This window comes from Erythranthe guttata, chromosome 2 (assembly GCF_056151865.1).
Source record: "Erythranthe guttata isolate IM_541 chromosome 2, IM_541, whole genome shotgun sequence".
Lineage (NCBI taxonomy): Eukaryota > Viridiplantae > Streptophyta > Magnoliopsida > Lamiales > Phrymaceae > Erythranthe > Erythranthe guttata.
In genome coordinates this window covers 2538018-2549899 of record NC_142534.1, presented here as the reverse complement: position 1 = coordinate 2549899, position 11882 = coordinate 2538018, and the positions used below count along the sequence as shown (strand labels likewise).

At 35.3% G+C, this 11882-nt stretch overlaps 2 protein-coding genes across 3 annotated transcripts; one reads left to right on the top strand and one right to left on the bottom strand.

The window, feature by feature from the left end:
• The first annotated feature begins 309 nt into the window (after positions 1-309).
• LOC105949553 (heat shock protein) lies at positions 310-5639 on the top strand. 2 transcript variants are annotated; one of them, XM_012972852.2, is made up of 9 exons: positions 310-760; positions 1125-1226; positions 1337-1496; positions 1766-1945; positions 2240-2374; positions 2597-2679; positions 3365-3458; positions 3564-3658; positions 5171-5639. In XM_012972852.2, the coding sequence occupies exons 1-9, from the start codon at positions 501-503 to the stop codon at positions 5190-5192; spliced, it is 1131 nt and encodes a 376-aa protein (XP_012828306.2). In that variant the 5' UTR covers positions 310-500; the 3' UTR covers positions 5193-5639. The 2 variants fall into 2 exon arrangements, with proteins under 2 accessions (XP_012828306.2, XP_088680257.1); XM_088824131.1 differs by having other exon boundaries at positions 3564-3688; positions 5171-5310.
• On the bottom strand, positions 3933-9834 carry OPT4 (oligopeptide transporter 4). Its single transcript, XM_088824126.1, has 6 exons — positions 9042-9834; positions 8400-8497; positions 5674-6237; positions 5242-5494; positions 4758-4940; positions 3933-4659 (listed from the first exon to the last, which is right to left on the bottom strand). Exons 1-6 carry the CDS (start codon positions 9582-9584, stop codon positions 4045-4047), a joined length of 2256 nt encoding a protein of 751 aa, XP_088680252.1. The 5' UTR covers positions 9585-9834; the 3' UTR covers positions 3933-4044.
• Positions 9835-11882: the final 2048 nt, after the last annotated feature.

Here is an 11882-nt window from a genome sequence, read left to right as displayed (position 1 = left end):
TTAGCTATTTTGTTATCAAGTTAACTGACAATCATATTTTCTTCCAAATATTTCTACATAATATTTCCACCAGTTATAATAAAAGATTAATTAATCGAATAATTGAGTAATAAAAAAATAGTTTTTTATTTTTATTTTGTAAGAAAATATAGTTTTTTTCAATAATTAGGTATGATTTTTATTTTTCACACTTTGAGCGCTCGAAATTAGGTTGGAGGTTGAAAAAAATATCAATTTAATTTGTTACATTGAACTATTGAAAAAAAACCAAAAAAAATGAAATTCTATTTATTAGTCAACTCATGGTGAATTGTGAATGATTTATTATGTTTTGAGGGTGCAAAATACTATTATTATTTTCTATGGATGTAAAGTGCCAAAAGGCTCTATTTCGAGAGTGCAAAGTAGGATTAAGCCTTTAATAAACTCGCGCAAAGGGTAAACTAGTGACGGGACACCGCCGCCGGCCGGCCGAATCGACCACCATCAAATTGGTACTAATGTCTCTCTCAGCTACCTTCAAACGGCTGCTCACGGAGTCTTCTCTGCCGTCTCGATTTCACATGCTCGTACGCCGATTCCGATCAGACGCCGCTCTGGAAGCAATACGCGAGGCGTCGGAAAATGAAACCCCGAACTTGGTCCTGTACAATTACCCCTCATTCTCCGGAGCTTATGGAGCACTGTTCGCGCACCTCTACCATTCTCGAATTAACTTCCCTTGCCTCATTTTGCCCTTTTCCGCCGCCGCACCTTTCAGGTAATACAGTGTGTGTGTGCTGCGTTTTTTTTTTTCGCGCTGTTATGTGATATGTTGTTATGCACATTCAATAATATATATTGAGCTCGTCCTCTTCTTCTGCCATGTTGAATTTGAGATATTTTGATTTCAGTGAGAATTGCTGATCATGAATATGATTTATTTTTCAATTGTGTGAGATGCAAATACGTATATCGTATCAATGTGAAATCAATTTCAATTTTTCCCTATAGGTGATACTAATTTGTTTTGTTTTTCTCTTTTTCTTTCTTCCCAATTGGAGATGTGTTGAATGTTTCTCCTCCTCCTCTTTCTTCGTATCGTTTTACCCTGTCATTCTGTTCATGACATTCCTTTTCCTTAGGGTTGACGATTTATGCATCGAAGGAATGAAGACATGCTATTTCCTAGATTTTCTGGGTCCAAAAGATTTTGCACTGGAGCTTTCCAGGCGAACATCATCCATGTAAGTGAATATTGGGCGCGTTGTCAAATAAATAGTGACTTTCGTTTGCCTCTTCAAGAAACTCAGAGCTTGCAGTTGCCAGTGACTAAGTCAGTAATTGTTGCTATTAGGATCATTGGATTTGATCACCGAAAGTCAGCGCTCTGCCCAAATCCACCAAGTGAAAATTCTGATATGAAACTTAAGTTTCATGTAAATATCGAGAAGAGTAGCTCCACTGCTGCATATGAATATTTCTGTTCTAAACTTTCAGAGACGAGATTTGATAATGTAAGTGTGAGTGATGAACCATATGCATACTACATATTATATAAATGTGCATATATATGTGTGTGTGTGTGTGTGTGTGTGTGTGTGTGTGTGTGTGTGTGTGTGTGTGTGTGTGTGTGTGTGTGTGTGCTGTTCTGTTGGTTATCGTTTCTCCTGTCTTTCTGCAGAGCATTTAGTAATTTTTTATTCCAGGACTAGAAGATTTTTGAGCCTGAGGGATCACTATATATGAGTAGGGATGTTATTTTATATTACTGAATATTTACTAGGATGATAGCATAAACCTGCTAAACCACGACGACAAAGAGCGGGTGGAGATGGTTCTCAAATACATTCAAGATGGAGATCTTCGCCAGTGGAGCTTACCTGATATTAAAGCATTTAATATTGGACTAAAAGAATGGCGCTCTAAATTGAACTGCATCACTAATTCATCCATGTTTCAACAGGTGCTAGTTAAATTTTGTTAAATTGCTTGTTTATCCCATACTTTCTCGTCATTGATAATTAGTTGCAAGGAGTGATTTCTAAAAATTGTTAATCGGAAAAAATATTGCCAGTAGCTAATAAGTGTATTACTGCACCTGACAATAACATGATTTTGGAGCGTCAGTGGCAAACTTAATGCAAACCTATGAAGGGAAGTGTTAGCTCCAGTCACTATACTATTTGCTCTTTCTGTACTTATCTTTTCTGTAGTTGAGACCATGCTTGAATTTTGTTTCACTTGTCTGTATGACTAGTTGATGGAGATCAGCTGTGCAGACTTGATCACAAGAGGAAATGCCTATCTTTCTGGTCGACAGACTGCCGCAAATAAACTGCTGCGTAAGGTTTTTAGAGTTCGGTTGGGCCGAGGATTTTATGGGGAGTGTCTGGTAATACAATTTTTTTCAGTAACATGCGTTTCACAAGATTTAATTAGTTGATTGTCAATTCCATGGTTCAAAGTAGTGACTTCCATTCTTCAGTTTATGTTAAACTAGCAATCTGTTTATATATGGCTTCATACTTCTATTGGGTGCTTTTGAAGAACTGGAGAGACTGAAAATGTAGAAGTATCCTTTAACTGTCTGCCATCTACTTTGTTTGTTGTTTAGGGGGTTAGAGCTGATGGAAATTCAGATTTCAGCGACGAAATCGGGAAGGAACTCAGCCAAATGAGTGCGACAGCTGGATTGAGGTTATTTACTTGGACTTCTTTGTATTTGACCGATCTATCCCTGCTTCGATTTTAAATGACAATAAAATGTTACACTTCTATTTATAACTTAATTATATGATAATACTCTCCTACTTTTAGATCAGTCTTTGACGTGGGGAAAAATTATCTAAATGGGGAGTGTCTTTACATGCTGTATTAATAAAAATGACACTCGGAATTCAAAAATAAGTTATCCCTGTAGCTCAAAGTTCCATTTTGTTTTAGCTAGCAGTTTTTAAATATCCAGATAATTTATATGCTCTGCTTGAGAGCCTGAAAAATATTTCAAAGGGAGTTTACATAGATGCTCTGCTTGAGAGCCTGAAAAATATTAGCTTGTTCTCACTTGAAATTTGCTATTGTCATAGTTATCTTCACTGTACAAATTATAATGCTTAGTCCAAGTTGTGTTATTATGTACCTTCATAGTTCTGGATGGCATCTCGACAATTGTATGCTAGGCTCTTTCACTTGGATGATTAGCCTTTCCACAGGCCCAAGATCATCGACTGTTTCTGTATTTCTATGTATTCAAAAGATACCGTTGCTAGGTATGCGTGTATTGTATGTGTGCGCGTTGTAAGGCCATATTATAAGGCTAATATTTGTTTTTTAAAGGGGTACTAATTCCACTTCATTCTGAATTTATCTTGTGATGAAACAGGCCTATTGGAGCTGTCATACACATGCAGCGTAATAATTTAAAAATGTGCCTCAGGACTCTAGATAGCAGTACTGATACTTCTGAAGTTGCTAAGGTATGCAACAACCAAGTTTGTTTGTCAATCCTCCTTACCCAATAATCTTTAGAATCCCGAGAAGAACTTTCCTGGAGTAAACTTCAAGTCTGTCTGAACCCGCAGGCATATGGTGGTGGGGGTTCCCCAAGTTCGAGCTCCTTTATCATTCGCATGGATGAATATAACCAGTGGCTTTCAACACAGTCTTCACCAATACGGTAAGGCCTTAAGCATCATCTTACCAATAGGTAAAAAGTCAAAAGACATTTTTTTTGTCTCAATCATAGTAATCAATATGTTTGGCTTATTCGCAAAGATGACTCCCATGATTTAATTGTGTACTGCCTATGTTATAGGTGATACATTAGGAATTGGTGCTATCAATTTTTAGAAACCAAAATTTCAGATATATAAAGGCTCCAGTTTATGGTGATGATTATGAATCTGCTGAAATTCTCTGTGGTTTTAATCTAAGGAGATATGGAGAGGATATTTCCTGTAATTTTTGGAATATACCTTAAGATTGATGATTTTCATACATATGGAGTTCATATAGTTATCCCTGATACCAAACAAATAGTGGAAAATGCTAAGTACAATTACATTAGTATATGGGACAGCCGTCAACTCGTATGCCTTTAGCAGTTGGACAAGTTGCTAGTTTGCAGTGCTCTCCACTAGTACCCCACCAATCTATTCCTTTTTCCTCCATGCCCAGTGTGAAATAGAGCCCAACCGCCATGAAAGCTACTCCGGCATCTAGAGCTGCCGAAAGAATGTAGTTGTACCTTTGCCACCAGATTTTGCGGTAGCGGAAAACAAAGAAGTTGAAAATTGTTCCAATGATGATCCAGGCATTGTAATTTAATGGTGTTGCTGGCGGCATAGCACCTGTTGCTCCTAGAAGGACAGGAAGGTTTATTAGGGGAATCCAAGATTGTTTCGGAAACGCCTTGTGGAGAAACCAAACTAGGACGGGCCCTATTGCACCTCCAAGAAAGAACCAATTCATTGAACTATAATTTCCAAGACTTCCGAAAATTCTTTTCGGTCCCACTAAACCCCATATAACTGATGCATCGAAGAAGACTCTATCTCCAGGGCATGTCCACGGGCTGTCTGGTGGAAGCAGATCGTCTTGGCATATGTTTGTAATAGACGTAAGCAGCCACCAAGCCACAGCAATGTTGACGGTGCCAGCAATAATTGTTCCCAAGAACTGAAAGGCGAATTTTCAACATAAAAATTGGTGTCGAAAACGAGAATGGTGAAATATTTGTATTTGAAGATGGTAATGGACCCTGTAATGTTGTATACCTGAACTATAAACATAGATCTCGGAGGAATCTTCATGTAGTGGCCTAGCTTGAAGTCACTGAGGAAAGAGACAGCCTGTGCCATGCTCATGTAGCCGTAGGTCTTGAAGCAGACATTAGCAATCGGTCTTCCTGGGTATATTATACCCATAACATACTCTGTGATAATATTTAAACCTGGTGTCTGCAAATTTAACATGTTTAGTTTTGCAGAAATTTTCTCATGCGTGGTATTTATGCTTGTAAATGGTATATATTTATGACTGTCTGCATGTCCAGGTTTATGTGTTGACTGCTCTCTCTCTTCTCTCTCTATACACACATATCTCTTTAAATATGTATTCATTGTGTGTGGACTGAGTGTGTGCATTATATTGATTTGATACTGATGCAACAATTATTTTGCTTGTCCAGTCAGTCAAGCGGTCGTCATTGATACTCTGCAAATGAAGGGGAATGTGTACGAATGCAATCTATCAGTTCACCTGGTTTGTTGTGGCTGTAATGATGCTGATCGGAAGTGTGAACGTGAAGGAAATGACACTAGCAAAGATGAGCCCCCACCATGGCATCTGAACTTGGTCGTTCAAGAAGATGCAGAGTATTAGAGAAGCTGCAAGCGTCACTGCTAGTAGTATATAAAACCACCAAGAAGGTATGTCCTCGTATCTTCGCATAAGTCTCGTATGAACGTCATCTTTTTCCTTGTACGAAGCACGGAATCTTGCGTAGATTTCCCTGTAGTTACAATACAACCTCTATTTAGTATGTACTCATGTTTGGGGGATGACGAAAAAACCAGATAAATTTTGTATCCTGAATTTTGAATCGTCAAGTGTAGTTTGTCCATATTTAAATTGATAATTTTGACTCCAACCAAAAACAATTTCTCTAAGCAAGATAGTAAGATACTGTACCTTCCGTAGAAGCAGCCGACATGTGTTAGAGTGGCTGCAATTGTTGCGAAACCAAATCCGTACGTCAAGGCAAAGAACATGCTGAGATGTATCCTCCCTTGCTCTTCGTAACTTTGCAGATCCAGCTCAAACTTGTCGTTCACAATCGCGGATATGTTATACTTGTGACCTTGAGCTGTGAACAAGTGCGAGGAGAAAATGGGAAATTTACTAGCACCGTATAGGTCGAATCCCCAGTAGGCTATAGGAAGTACTAGGTAGATTATCAGCACATAACCAGCAAAGATATTCATTATTGCGAAAAAGGGGCATATGAGTGGGCTTAACAAGAACGATGCGACAGCTGTCCAATCTAGTGTTAAGGCTCCAAAACCGAGTCCTCTTAAGCCTGATCCTATTTGTTGTGCTGTGACTGACTTGGAAAATGTCCAACATACCCATGAGATACTCGTTAGCGTTGGGAATATGTAACCTGGTACTAGGTACCAAGAGAAACTGCAGATTAGCGCGATTAGGAAAAATTTAGCCCTTGACATGCGTTGCTCGTCTTTTTCGTGCAATGCCCTGTAAAATTCAGACAGAAGTCGTGAGTCAATGTTTTCTTAAACCTGAGTTACGAGAAGAGAATCTGGACGTCGAATTCGGAATAAGATGGGAAATGCAGTTCGTATCAAGAAAATGCATGTTTGAATTTTGGAGATTAACATGACTCGTAATTCACGTACATTGACTTGTAATGACACAATGATCATTGACACCGACTTTTTGCTTGCTTTTCTTTCATTTTTCCTTCTTCTTTATGGTTTTACGTTCAAGTTACATACGTGGTTGTGATTTAACATGAGTTATGGAAAAACTTGTCGTGCTATATGTTTTATATGCAAAAATTCTCGATAAATTCGTTGCAGCAGGAAAGACTTAAATGCTTTTACCATGCTTATGCTGTTCCTGAGTTCAAATATTTGATATCCAGAGAAGAGAAAACAATTAAATGCTCTCTCTTCTCTCTCTCTCTCTCTAGTTTCTATTGGATGAGGCTGAAATTTCAAAAAGTTGAACTTGGAGTCAACTGTTGATTTTGAAATAAGTCAACGATTCGATGACCGTTGGTTTACTTAATTGATCCCCATGAATCTAGCCGCAATCTAAGGTTTGTAGATTTCCCTGTAGTTACTGAGGAATCTTTTTTGTGCAAATTGATGTGAATACATTAATTAGTTATGCATGAGATTTGATATTATGATATATGACATGAAATTGAAAGATTAACTACTTGCAACTTGTTTTACTTGTTAGCTGTAAGGGCATCTCCAAAGTGGAAAGTTAAAAACATGAATGCTATATCTATTATAGCTCATCAATAGTGTTATAGCAACTCAATTTTTACTATTTTCTCCAACCATATCATTTATATTTTAGCATTTTATTATATTTTATTAATTTTCAACTTTTCTATTATAATAGTTGTGTGTAATTAATTTTTGTTCTTATATGTATGTACAATAAAAAATAAACAATTAAACAAAACTTAAATAAATAATTAAACAAATATATATATATATATATATATATATATATATATATATATATATATATATATATATATATATATATATATATATATATATATATATATATATATTATAAAAACATATATATTCTACAGATAGTTTTAATCGAATTTACATATATCAAACATACTTAATATAAAACAATTCAAGTTTTAATAACCATTAAAAAAAATTGACGTAAATAAAGAATACAAAATACACTCTATTTATTTTGGGTAGGTCCATAATTTATTTATTTGACTTTAATTATTACCATTGTTTGTAGGATGGTGGGGTCATGTAATATTTTAATATTTTTATCATATACCATACGTGAATAGTAGCAGGTATTAATACCAGTTCCATCTTAGGTTTTAGCAGGTGAGCAATATTATAGCTCTCCCGTTGGAGCATGAATTTTAGTTCATAAATGGTAAAATTATAAAATTATAGCATTTAGCACTCCAAACACCACGTGGTTGGAGATGCTCTAATAGTAAAGGCAAAGACTTTGCACGTGAAAAGTCCTAGGTGTCTCCAGCCTGTAAATTGCTATACATATTTTTATTTTTTATTTTGGTTTATTGCATTTAGTACCCCTCTGTTATATCGAATTGTAAAAAAGCTCCTCGTGTTATAAGTATTAGCATAAAAGCACCTATGACTTAAACTCTTTTGAATTATTTTAGGCAGCTTAAAAGATAAACTTGCTGTTTTCTTCTCTAATGTGAATAGAGAAGAAAAAGTAGGCTCTTAGTCTTGCAACTAGCACCCTTATATTATATTGAATTGCTAAATAACCATCGCATGTTACTTTATTGGCAGAAACACCCTGGTTAGGGGGTTGTGTGCTGAAAAAATGAATTATTGAGGAATTTTTGCCAACAAAATAACATGAGTAACTTTTTAGCAATTCGACTTAACAGAGGGGATTAAATGCAATAATAAACCCCTAAAAGATACCCAAGAGATCCCGAAGTCAAAATAAAGAAAGAGATATATATTGGTTGATAATAAAATATACAGAGAAAGAAACACTAAAAAAGTAGTAAAGTAATTTCCTTTTCTTTTTGGGTGGGGTAATATGGCATATAAGTTCAGATAAGGACTAGAATGTTAAAATAAGTTAGATAGTGGCGCAGCCAGGAAATATATATATATATATAGTTTACTAACCGGAAGAGGGAAACCTGGACCAGTGTGCCGGGCCACCACATGTGGGCCGGCTCAACCACATATTTCCTCAATAGCCCGGCCCAACCGTATCCCAATACCTACAGATAAATAACAGAAAAAAATCACTTTTTAATTTTTAAATATATATATATATATATATATTTTTTTATTTTTTTTTTTCGATTTTATTTACTGGAAATGTCCACACAAAAGTATCTACCACTTCAATAGGCAGTTCAAAGGGAAGCTAAACGACACTGACTTGAGTTTGGTGCAAGTGACACAAACGACAATAGAGTATTAAATATTGGGAAATTTATTGTTTTCATTCCTCAAGTTTGAATCAATTTCACATTTGGTCCCTCATGTTCACAAAAAAAAACGCATTTGGTCCTTCATGCTTGAAAAATTCAACATTTTTAGTCATTTCCGTCAATTTTCTGTTAAAACTAACGGAATCAAGCATGTGCACATCACTACCGTAACTGACGGACCAAGGGTAAATTGACGGAAATGACCAAAAATGTCAAATTATTGAAACATGAAGGGACCAAATGTGAAATCATTGCAAACTTGAGAGATGAAAACAGTAAATTTCCCATTTTAAATATATATAATTGAAGTATAGAGAGAGTTAGTTACCTGAGTAGTTATAATGAGGAGCCAACCAGCCAAGAAAGATATTTTCCTCCCATAAAACGCTTTAACAATGGTGACAATGCCAACAGCATAAGCCGAGCCGTTCCCGAAAGCGCTCCCAGCATTAGCAAATATCGAGATAAGCACATGCTCCTTCATGTTAAACGGGCCCGGGTTCAGAGAAAACATCCTCGACCCGAACCCGGGTATCCGGAACCTAGACTTAGGCAGCACGGCCGCAAGAAAATGGCCGACAGGGAGACTTGCCACCTGGACCGTAATCTGCGTTATCACGAGCGGTTCGGTTCGGTAAGCAAAGAATTGGTTGAGAAAAGAGAGCATGGCACACGAGAAGAGGCCCAACAACCACATCCGGAACGTCCATACGGGTAGGGTCGGGTCGTCCGTGTTGGTCACGGTTAGCCGGACTTCTTCGATAGGGGACTCTTCTTCTTCATTGATGAAATTTTCTTGTTTTGATGAACTTTGTTGGTGGGTTGTGGTTGTGGTATTCGGGTATGGACTATCCACTTCCAAAGTACCCATTGAGAGGGAAACTGTGGAGAAGTTGATTTTGTCTGAAAAAAGTTTGGTTTGATTTCTTTTTATTTAATTTTTTTTGCCAAACTTTGGTTATATAGTTTGATTAATGTAGTGAGGTCTCTATTTTGGTGGGGTGGGGGGTAGGGGTGGGTATGGTATCATCAAGGGGACTAGGGAAGTGTGATTACAATATAAGTTGAGAATTTTTTATATAAATATATAATAATGTTTTTTTCTTTTGTAATTTTGTGACATGTGACTATGTGAGCTTAGGGTAATTAATGGATCAAGAATGTTGATTTTTTCAATTTTTTTAATATTATCACATGGGAGTGGAGTCTAGTATGGTTGAAATAGTAGTGATGTAGGACCCTACAATTTTTGTACTCCCTCCATTTCCTCCATTCCTAAATAGATGTAAGTTTTTTTTTTTTTTTTTTTTTTTTAAATCTGAATGTCTTGATTTGAGAAAATAAATTAGATATTGAGATATTGATACATCATCGAATATCCTTGTTTACTAATTAATGCAGAAATAGTGTTGGAGAATTAATAAGATTATAATTGATAAATATATAATTTATGCAACATTGGAATTGTGTAGTGATAGATAATATGATGGAACCAAAAAAATTCTCAAAAGCAACACATATTGTAGAACGGAGTGAATACTGCATTTCATTTCGTTTGTATATCTTAAGTTGTAGCATTACATCTTGTCTTTTAAGGCATAACTTAGTAAACTTCCGGGAGCATAGATTTTACAAGTGCCTCATATATATATATATAGATAGATATATGCACACTACATTTACACGTATATAATACATATCTTGAATTGATTTGTGATTCGATTTAAGATTTAACAACCATGCATAGTACCTACATCTATATCAAATATCACAAGTGTGAATATATTTCAAAAAGTCCAAGGGTTAGTCAACTATATCATGTACATGAAAAGTCAATTTCAACACTATGGGTTAAGAAATAAAACTTATTGTGTATTTTATTTGACTGCTAACTGTTAGTGTTCATTATTTATGACCAAAGAAAGTCAGTTGGGATGGGATCCAAGAAAATAATACACTACTAGAAATAATCTTGATTAATTATCCTTAATCCTTGTATCTTTTTTTATTATTATTATTTTAAGCTATAGATAGTAGTATCAATCTTTTGCAGATTCTATGTTAATTTGGGTAATCTTTCATGATTTAACGTTACACTTTTTTGATTTTCCGTTACTTTGACGGACTAAATATAATTTTTATACTCAGAATATGAATCTTGATAGTTTTAAAATATCTCAGTGGCTTATTTGTAATATATCATATCTTTCTTGTGTTAAAAGAGTTTTTGACCTATGTTATTTTATTTATTTTTTTATGAAGGAATCAGCAACTAATCACATATGTTTATCAGGTATATTCACACTTTTGTATAATAGTTTGCAAACGGAAAAGACGGAAACCACTAGTGTGTGATAAACTCGAATAGTATTGAGTTTCATGGGATGTGGTTTTCATTAAATTAGTGTTTTATGGAATTAAGATAGCACTAAACTCATTGAAAATTAAATAAAAGTGTTTTAGATCTCATATTTTTTAAATATTTATTGGTAAGCAAGACTTAGGGCCTCTTTGGCTAAGCTTATTTTAAAGAGTCGGTAAGCTCTAACGTCAGATAAGCTGTTTTGAGAGTTGATAAGTTGTTACGTCTTATTTTTTAAATTAACTTTTACAGTATTTGGATGATAAGTCTATAAGCTATCTTTACTCGTTATAAGATCTTAAATTAAAAGGTGGAGTATATACATTGTTTAAAAACAAGTCTTAAACTTAATTTTTAAAGTCTTAAGATCTAAAAATTACCAAACACTCTGAAATGGCTTGTAATCTCTTTTTAACAGCTTATAAGCCTCTTAGCATACATCATCAAAAGAGTCAACCATCAAGTGAACATGTGAGGGGCAATAATTTGGTCCATCAAAGTTGGCTATGACACCACCAATTTGTTGGACACATATATGTGAGTAGACTTTAGACTTTCTTTATGCATTATATAGTACAATTTTATTATTAGCTTATGCAAATTCATTCTTTTCACAAGGGCAATATGGGCAAGGGGGCTATGCCCCCCCCCCCCCCCCCCCCCCCCCACCCCAATTTATACATATATCTTTTAATTATATTGTGTAAATTTAAGTTTTGTAATATACCCCCTTTTTTTCTATGGTAATAATAATTTCGAACATAGCCTCCAAACATGTGTAAATATTTTATTCGCCATCGTTTTATC

Bases quoted from the DNA above. Each gene is read 5' to 3' on its own strand.
- LOC105949553 (XM_012972852.2), top strand. From the start codon at position 501: ATGTCTCTCTCAGCTACCTTCAAACGGCTGCTCACGGAGTCTTCTCTG. The intron at 761-1,124 runs GTAATACAGTGT...CCTTTTCCTTAG, and splicing joins TCCGCCGCCGCACCTTTCAG to GGTTGACGATTTATGCATCG. The intron at 3,659-5,170 runs GTAAGGCCTTAA...TTGCTTGTCCAG, and splicing joins ACACAGTCTTCACCAATACG to TCAGTCAAGCGGTCGTCATT.
- OPT4 (XM_088824126.1), bottom strand. From the start codon at position 9,584: ATGGGTACTTTGGAAGTGGATAGTCCATACCCGAATACCACAACCACA. The intron at 6,238-8,399 runs GTTAGTAAACTA...TGAATTTTACAG, and splicing joins GTCCAGGTTTCCCTCTTCCG to GGCATTGCACGAAAAAGACG. The intron at 5,495-5,673 runs GTACAGTATCTT...TTGTAACTACAG, and splicing joins GTCGGCTGCTTCTACGGAAG to GGAAATCTACGCAAGATTCC.